This window comes from Python bivittatus, unplaced genomic scaffold (genome assembly GCF_059951505.1).
Source record: "Python bivittatus isolate LINGU-HERP-01145 unplaced genomic scaffold, Pbiv_v1 ctg000560_np1212, whole genome shotgun sequence".
NCBI lineage: Eukaryota > Metazoa > Chordata > Lepidosauria > Squamata > Pythonidae > Python > Python bivittatus.
This window is the reverse complement of record NW_028277083.1, coordinates 1047225-1056699: the sequence shown is the minus strand read 5'-3', so window position 1 is coordinate 1056699 and position 9475 is coordinate 1047225. Positions and strand designations below refer to the sequence as shown.

Genomic DNA, 9475 nt, shown 5'->3' with positions numbered 1-9475 from the left:
CTTCTGAAAAAATTGTTCACCCAATTTCTCTGCTCGCAAATTTGGAGAATTTCTAAAGGTTGACGACACCCCATTCTAATTTTAATATTGCCTTGAGCCCTAGTTTCTGCCACCAGATCTCCGTTCCCATGTGAGAAGGAAGCTTGAATATCAATGTGAATGCAAGCTATGTCCTTCCTGTGTGAACCACACCTTCGTTTACCTCCATTCAGCGTCTCTTTGCCTCTGCTGAGCAGGCTTTCAAAAATTCTTCCAGGTTGTTATATTAACATGAGGAGCCCTTTTTTCCAAGCTGCTTTGACTGCTTTTCAAGTAGCACAATGGGAAACAAATTTTTTAAACGAATAAATGATTGTGCTTTATTTAAATGTTATATACATACGTTATAAGCCACTTTAGGGGAACCCTGTTCATCAGAAGACAAAGGTAAACATGTGACTAAGTCAAAGGCACATGCATGCCTTCTCCATCTCTTTTCCTCTCTGAGTAGAAGAACATCTGGGTGAAAATTTTTAACAAATAGCAGGAAGAGAAAATTATCCATCAGCCTCTCTTCTAGCATTTTTGAAATTAAGACCTGTAGACTATTCAGGCTGTTTTGGAGTTTAGACAACCACACACCTTAAACGAGAGCTACTGCATCACTGCCAGACCCAAAGGTCCAGTCTCTCTAAGGGATTTCCACCAAAAGTACGGAAGCAACCACATGACATTCCATCAAGGTTTTATTCAGCTCTTGGTGTCACAGGAGCCCCTGCGTATCTGCCGGTGTTCAGTGTCCAGGAGACCTCCTCAGCTGCATCAACCCAATCAGTGGAATCTTTTCACACTTGCTTTTCTTCTTCAGGGACATTGTCATGATCACCATCGGCACCATTCCCCACAACTTCAATTTCTAACTCATGATGCACTTCTTCTGGAAAACCATTTAGATTTTTCCAGATAGAATACTTGGCATCCCAAAGGGCTTCCACCATGTCCCACATTTTGCTTTTTTCTTCCTGGAGACCTTGGTCATTGTCCCGGAGAGCTATGTATTCATTCCAGAGAGACATTTTGTCCCTGGATATGGCCATGTCTTCTTCCCAGAAGGTTTTGTCTTTCTTCCAAAATGCTTTGCATTCCTTCCAGAAGGCCTTATTCTTTTCTTCCACATTTTCCACCTTTTCCTGAAGGGCCTTGTTCTTCTCCCGCATGCTCTTGTTTGCTTCCTGGAACTCTTTGTTCTTCACCTGAAAAGCCTTGATGGCATTTCGGAAAGATTCGTTTCTTTCTTCCAAGGAGCCAATCTCTTCCTCCGCCACCTTGATCTTTTCCTGGAAAGTCTCTATCTTCTCTTGAAAGACTCTCACCTTCTCCTGAACATCTGACTTTTGGGTTTGAAGCAGCTTGACGTCTTCCATGAAAACCCAGCTCTCTCCTAAGAAGTCCTTGATCTGATCTAAAAAAGCCTTGTTCTTCTGTTTGAAAACATGGATCTCTCCCCATAAAGCTTTTATCTTGTTGTCCTCTTGAAAGTCCTTGATCTCCCCTCGCAGTTCCCTGCACCTCTCCCACAATCCCTTAATTTCTTCTTGCAGTGCCTTTTTCTCTTCTTTCAGATTGCGTTGTACCACCTCCTTCTGCAAGGCAGGAAAAGGGGTCATATGATGCCAGCTCTCCTGTTGGTCAGAAATAGGGGGAGGAGCATTGGTACTGTTGTCAGAAGAATTGGCCTGATTTAGAGACAACTCCAACTTTTTCTTCCTGTTATCCATTTGCTCAAAGCTATAAGCAGAGAAAAAAAAGAGTTAAAGAAATATTTCTGTCACTAGACTTTAGAGGGGTATTTGTGAAATTTGGAGGACTTTGGAAAAACTATTCACCCAAATTCTCTAGAACTACAAGTTAGGCAAAGAATTTAGAAAGGATTATTTCGAATTTTGTAACATAAAATACGGATCACGTGTCATGCCCCCCACCCCCGGCTTTCTTGGAGGTCCCAACCATAATGGAAGTTGACTCAACCTCGGCTCCCATCTCAGAGGCGAACCAAAAGATCTTTCCTTTGACGATCTTAGTTTTGCTCGCATTCACAGACGGGAACCCTAACCCTGTCCCTTGTCACTTTTGTACACATGTTTGCTTGCACAATTAAAAGCTGACTCCTACATTTTTATTTATATATTTTATATTTATACAGTTTATAAACTGCCTGACTCCCAGTGCCTCAGGGTGGCTTACAATTAAAAGTAAGAAAAAAATACAGAAAAGAAATTATAAGCAGCCTGAAGCAAACATATAAACCCAAATCCTCCATCCAACAGGGCCCCTGCCCCAAAGCCTGGGAGAACAGCGAGTTTGTAATCAGTCCTATCCCCTAGTCATGCTTACATAGGACAGGGGCTGATAGCCAAATCCCCCAAAACCTCTGAATGGGAGCAAGAGGGAATCTTAGCAATCCACAGCAGAGGAAAAGTAAAACCACCTTATCTTCGTGCAGACGTTTGATCTGTGTCTACTCTGAAGGGCTTTCAAAAAGTTGCCGATGGAGACAGTCTTCTGAATTGAAACCCAAGGATTCAGCCCAACTTTTTGCTAGGAATCTTTTCAGAAGAGGCCAACCAAATACAGCCCTTTGTACAATATATATGAATTAGATAATGTTGGGAACGTGAGGATCCTGATGGCTTGGTAGCGGGGAGATCTATATTTTGCCTTCAAGATCTGAAGCTAGGTGCCTCTCAAAGGGGGTCGGGAGAATAGTGAGTGTTCGCCCTGCCCAAGCGCTTCTTAAGAAGGATTTGGTTGGCCACTGGGAGAAATCGGCTGCTGGACCACAGAGGGCTCTTCTTCAGCTTTTAAAATGATCTTAATAACGTAAGTCAAGATGCCTTGAATCCATCCCACACAAGCCGATCTGCGATGGCCACCGACCTGCAACACCTCCTCCTGTTCTGTTGATGTTCCCTTTGTTAAGAACTCTGCTGCCACGGCAGCCAGGCAACATTAACAAAACAAACCTAGAACATCTGCAGATCTCTGGATTCTGACATGAGAATAATCAGGCGGTCAGGGATCCTGGCGGTGTTTTTTCTCCTGAGCTCCCACAGAGCATGTTTCCAGCAAGCTCATTAATCAAGAGAGAAGACGTTTTTGATGCTCAGGGGAAAAAGGAACAAGGATGAACATCATGATTATTAGGAAATAATCCAAATAGATACTTAGATGAATAACTAGGGAAAGAAATGGAAGGAAATAATAGGCATGTTACAACCACTCATCTCTCCATGGAAATTTTTATTTGAGATTTTTAAGCCAAAGTAATCTCAAACAAAGCCGTTATGGATAATGGCTGTATTTCCGTTTTCATCCTGAGACTAAAAAAAATATCTAATAGGTCCCTGAGAACTTTTCCCAGTGGTCCAACTCTTCCTTCCAAAGGGCCACTGCTTCTTTCCACCCATCTAGCTCCTCTTTCCAAAGATCTTGCTCCTCCTGGAAAGTCTTCTTGATGGCCCCAAAGAGTTCCATGGTCTTCATCCAAAGATGTATGTTTTGCTCGCAGATGGCTGCATTTCTCCCATCCGTGTTCTTGGAGATCTCCCTGATCTTCTGCCAGAATGCCATCAGCTTCTCTTTTCTGCACTGGTTTTGCTTCTTCAGTGTCTCCATGGCATCTTGCAAAACAGCTTCCCTTTTGGAAAGGTTCTGGTTCATCCTGCCTTCGTTCAGCCCCAGATTTATACTGGAAAATTCAGATTCTTCATTAGCATTACCATTGAGTGGGAGAGAAAAATGCTGAGAAACTATTGCATTTAAAGGAATATCCACCTATGTCTGCTCACAAAAGCACACCTCTCCCTTCTGAAACAGTAGTAGCTCATGAAAGGGATTATGACATCAACTGCTCTCATGCAGATCAGCTCTGCTATGGAAATTTCTTCAGCCCCTGGGCACCCCCTTAACCCGCACTCCCTGACTCTGTTGGGCAGCTCGCATCTTCCCCAATTCCCTGCCAGTTTGGGGAATCAGAGCGCTCTAAAGAAAGGAAAATCAGAAGAACAGAGAAGTATTCAAGATAAGGACGGAATTGCTGTGCCTTCTCTGAATGGAGAAGTCCCCCATTTCTTGGGTAAAGGGGCATTTTCTGCAAATCCTTGGGCGTGAATGTGAGTGTATTTATCTGAGTCAGACACTTGCATGCCTGCACTGCGGTGGCATTCATCACTTGAGGGTATTCGCAGCTGCTAAATATTTAGCTGGGAATGTTCACTTGATCCGTCTCCTCCTTGCTATACCCTAGAAAGCTGTCAAAGAGTTGTTAGCCCCGGAAAGTGACAGCTGTTGACAGGTGTCACATTCAGTTGCTCTCTACCCAGCTGTTCCCAGCAGGTTAACCTCATCTTCCTTTTGCTCCAGAGGAAGCCGAATTAGGGCAGCACAAAGCAAACATGACGTCCTTGTGGTTTGATCCGAGCCGTCGCCATAACCCACATCTCTGTTCATTACAAGCAAGATCGCTGCCTCCCGTGCCGAGAAGCGTCTGCTACAGATTGTCCTGCGTTGCAGGTGGGAGGAGAAGGTTTCGCCTCCTTCCGGGTCCCCGGGTGTGTTGCGGGATGCCAGCGAAGACAGACGGAAACGTGCAGTCTCCAAGGGGAAGGAGCCTTGGGAAGGCTCGAATGGTGAGCCAGACGTACTTGTCTGCCAGGCAAAACAGTGATCCGTTGAAAGCTCTGACACGTTCACACCTCTGGAGAAAGCTACTTTTCCCAGGGCAACCACACAAACAGAGCCACAGAAACACCACGCAAATTGAAGAGAAACACATCCTGTGTTGGGAGGGGAAGGTGGGAAGCCTCTCTCGGCTCAGGGATGGAGCCTTGAACGAACGGGAGTTGTGGGGAGGGGCTGGGAGCTGGGCAGGTGGCAGGAAGACCTTGAAGAAGAGCTTCCAGGTTGACCCTGGGAAGCCCACAAGCAAAGGGCAATGTGACATCCTCGCAGGACCATCTGCTCCTATACCTGGAGGTTCCACTCTGAGGAGAAACTGCTCTTAGGGTTGATAGGGCTGGCGGTCTGAACTCTCTGGAAAGCGCCTGGCAGGGCAGGAAGGCCACTGGGGAAGACACGCGGTCTCATGTCACCTTCCTCCACTCACTCCTGCCGCGTCCTCCGAGGACAGAGTGACAGCGCTTCTCCAGATGAAGGTGGCTATTTTTGCTGCAGCCCTTGCCCTCCTTATTTCTCAGCCTGAAGCAACCTTCCTTCCACTGCCCTGCTCCACCAGCTCCGGTTTCTTTTCCTCCTGTCTTTTTTCCCTCCTTAAAATAATAACAACAACGTGAAATCCAGTTTGGTAAAACTAACGACAGGGACTTTGCGTGGCTTCCTCTGTATGCCTGGCACTTGGCCTCTGCAAGAGTTTATGAGATGCGTCAAAAGGCATTTGCGGTGGTGCACAGCACTAAATTAAAATCCAGTTGTAAGCAATTTGCTTGCAAATAAGGAGATGGCATTCCTGGCCCGCGTCCAATGTTATTAAGAAAAAGGGTGTGTGGTTTCCTTACGAAGTGAACATCTAGCCAAACAGGCAGTCTTTTTCTTTGCTCAATTGTCAACAGAAATCCATCGTTGCAGGGACAATGGGGCGCATGATGGGTGGAAAACAGGGAAGGCAATCGAGGCACACTCAGCTGGGTCAGTGGCAGCAGGCAAGCTAAACGTGATTGCTATTAACCTGGTTAATACAGCTGGGTTTGTTAGGGATCATCATATTGGGCCAAACCAGGAAATGTGATCATTTAGGTACCAGGAATACCTGTTATAACCCAGCACTTTTCTGCCCTGAGTTGTATTCAGTCCGGACTGAAGGAATTTCTCTTCTGCCCTGATCTACGAGCCTCAAAGAGCCCAGGAATTGGCCAAGAATGGGCAATTTTCTTGGGTGTCCTGGCAACCAGTGGGTATTTCCAGCCGTCATTTCCCCGCAGGACCCTCTGGGGGAGGATGACGAAGGAGAAGCAGGAGCTCCTACCCAGACAAGACCTCGAGAAGGGTCAGAGGAATCCATCGCGCCCCTCTGCTGTGCCGCCGCCTCCTCCCTTGGCTCAGTGAAGACTGCGGCCAATTAAAGGGGATTGTTGTCAGAAATTGCACAGCCTGAAGCTTTAGCTTGACGGAGCAAATCAATACGGAGCGTTTACATTTAACAGAACCAGAAACACCCACAGAGAATGCCTCTTAAAAATTTAACTTGGAGTTGGCTTAGTTGGGTCTTGTGCCATCCAGAAATGCGAGGTCTGCAGAATTTTGAGATCGACTCAGAGGGGAGAAATTCTAAGACTGCATAAACTCAGAGGCCTTCCCCACAAGAGGCTACAGCCGGGAGAGATCTGTTTCTATGGGCGGCCCCAATTCTGAAAGGGCTTCCTCAAGGAGGCGCTCCTAACTCCAGCGCGGCTGCCTTGTTAGTACCCGGGGAAAAACATTTTTGTTCTTTCTGGCCTTTGAATATATCACAGTATGTTAATATGTTGTGATCTACTATTAAAATGCATCAACGTTTGGATGCTGCATAGAAATTTTTTTAACTACTCTGACTGCTGCTTTTATGGTTTATTTGTGCAATTTCCTTATTCAGATTTTTTTTTTTTTTAATGTACAGCAGGCTGCCCTGGAAATTTTGGGCTTCAAGGAAAGCAGAACATCCCCTCAAGAGCCCGTTGAAGCCCAGGGGTACAAAAGATGGAAGGCTGGCAGGAGGATGCTGGGAAAGGGGCAAGAGATGGAGGGATGTTTTCAGGACGTGGCCGGAAGACTTCACACTGCAACAGTGGCTCCACCTGGAGCAGTCATTAAGAGGCACCACACCTTGACCTGGACAAGGAGAAGCAGGGAGAGGTCACATCCAGTCAGTAGTTTTTGTCTTAAGGATGACATCTCATTGCCATGTCCATCTTTGGTAAAAATTGACATTGAGCATAGCGTGTTCATAAATGTCCCAGATAAGGCTATGGGCAGAGGAGAAGGGGGAAGGAGAAGGAGAAGGAGAAGGAGAAGGAGAAGGAGAAGGAGAAGGAGAAGGAGAAGGAGAAGGAGAAGGAGAAGGAGAAGGAGAAGGAGAAGGAGAAGGAGAAGGAGAAGGAGAAGGAGAAGGAGAAGGAGAAGGAGAAGGAGAAGGAGAAGGAGAAGGAGAAGGAGAAGGAGAAGGAGAAGGAGAAGGAGAAGGAGAAGGAGAAGGAGAAGGAGAAGGAGAAGGAGAAGGAGAAGGAGAAGGAGAAGGAGGTCTCCTGATATTCTTATCCAAATGCATGACTCAGCAATGCCCCCAAAACGAAGCTGTATCAGCGGAGCCATACTTGATCAGACACAAGGACGCCTCATCCGGCTTTCTGCTCACCAGGTGCTCCACCAAATGTCTTCAGGAAGTCAAGGTGCTGGTGGGCTGGGTGCTCCCCAGCAGCTGGCGCAGCGCTCCCCACACTGGGGGGAATATCTCCCCCTCCCGATCAGAACCCTGGCCAGCCTCAGCCTGCCAGGATAAAAGAGAAGCTGCAGAGGGAGAAAATTTCAGCATGCAAATTTAATAACTCTCATATTGATACCCATTTTGTAGGGAGAATGTAAAACAGCGGGGAAGAGGGGTGGAAGGGGAAAAAGGCATGTTTTCTTCGTTTCCTTTACTTCCTGTAGGAGTTGCAAGGCTCCGTGGCTGAACTCCGCAACCTGCAGGGAAATCAGAAGAGTTCCCACAACGCCAGGCATCCTTGCCTGAAGGGGGGTTCTCCTCCCCCTTCCCTTGCCATTACCTCTTACAAGGGAGAGCAGGGCTTGATTGGTATTAGATGCGTTGGGGGGGGGGGATGAGGAAGGCGCACACACCTGCTCCACAGCCTCATTCCCCCCACTGGCTCCAAAGATAATTGACTCTAAATGACTTCCACCAATGTATTCATAAAACAGAAGCCGGATTCATTTGCATCACAAATAGTCTGCAAGAAACTGGCTGTGTTTAACATTTTCTCTCCCTCTCCCTCTCCCTCCTGAAGTATATCACCCTTCCCCTCCCTGCCTAGCAGCCTGCAGGTGCATTAAATTACAGGTCCCATCGGTCTCAGCCGGAAGAGGAACATGGCCTACAGAAAGGGCATGTTCTTGCTCTTTCACTGAATGAACAGAATGGTGTGGAAATTTCACAGAGCAGGCTTACTATTGGAGTATGTTCTGAACAGAGGTGGACCAGATTGACATAGGCTTGATTTACCCCATAATGGGATGTGTTGGAATTAGAGAATCATAGGATTGAAGAGACTTTTGGAGTCATCTGGTCCAACCCCCTCTCAGTACTGGATCCACTAGAACAGTGTTTCTCAACCTCAGCAACTTTAAGACGTCTGGACTTCAACTCCCAAAATTCCCCAGCCAGCATGTTGGCTGTGGAATTCTAGGAGTTGAAGTCCATGCATGCCGACTAGGGAATTCTGGGAGTTGAAGTCCACCAGTCTTAAAATTGCCAAGTTTATCCTGCACTAGAGCATCTCTGACACCCTACAGTACTTGGAGGGCTGGTGGGGCAGGTCAGGTTTAGGGTATTACGAGAACGAAGCCCTCATGATTTGCCAGCTCTGGGCTATGTTCTCTGCCAGCGTTTCTTGAATTTTATACAGCTGGGAACCAGTTTTCTCAATACGGTACCTGCCCAAAATGGCAGATGGGATGTCTGCGTGTGTAAAATAAGCGTTTAAGGCATATGTCACCCAACTGCCAGGGATCTGGATGGTGGCTTGTTTTTTTTTACAAGAACAGAACTAGGCCACAGACCACACTTTGCCACATGGTGGTTTGTGAGATGTCTAAGTCCAGCCACCACAATGTCTCCAGGAGCACAATGTGTAAATTCAGTCATGGGTTGCTCTCATCTGACCGTGGGATCACTATTGCTCACCCACCTGGTGGGTTTGTTATGAGAGTTCTGTGGAGGGGGGAAAATCCTGTTCATGTTGCTTGTAGATCTCTTGGCAAGAAAGATCTCTTGTGAGAAGATTTAACTGCATTGCTACCTGCTTTCTCCAGAACATCCACCATAGATTTTTAAATGCATGTCGTCTTCCACTGCAGAAAATGGATGGCTGGCTAGAAAAATAAGGTACGGAAGAGCCTGAATTGTGTGTTTTCTATCTTGCTGAGGCAAGCAACTTTGAAGTCTTCCAGAGACTCACAAAATTGGATTAATGTCTTTCTACCTCTCTCCCTGCACTTGGATCCAAGGCCCGTTGGAGGGGACCCCCCCCCTTCCCTTCTAACGTGTAGAGTTCCTGGTGACATGATTTATTTGGTGGCCACGTAGAGAAGAGAATAATAGGTTTCCAAAGAAAATGGAGATTTGGTTTCCCCTTGGGGAAGACGGCAGTTTTGTCATCTCTCTCTCTCTCTCTCTCTCTCTCTCTCAAAAATTATTTTTTCCCCTGATTTGTTATCCATCCTAACTCCA

At 46.6% G+C, this 9475-nt stretch overlaps 1 protein-coding gene across 1 annotated transcript; it reads right to left on the bottom strand.

The window, feature by feature from the left end:
• Positions 1–824: 824 nt before the first annotated feature.
• Positions 825–3699, bottom strand: CCDC70 (coiled-coil domain containing 70). Its single transcript, XM_025170431.1, has 2 exons — positions 3410–3699; positions 825–1767 (listed from the first exon to the last, which is right to left on the bottom strand). Exons 1-2 carry the CDS (start codon positions 3697–3699, stop codon positions 825–827), a joined length of 1233 nt encoding a protein of 410 aa, XP_025026199.1.
• Between the last annotated feature and the right edge of the window lie 5776 nt (positions 3700–9475).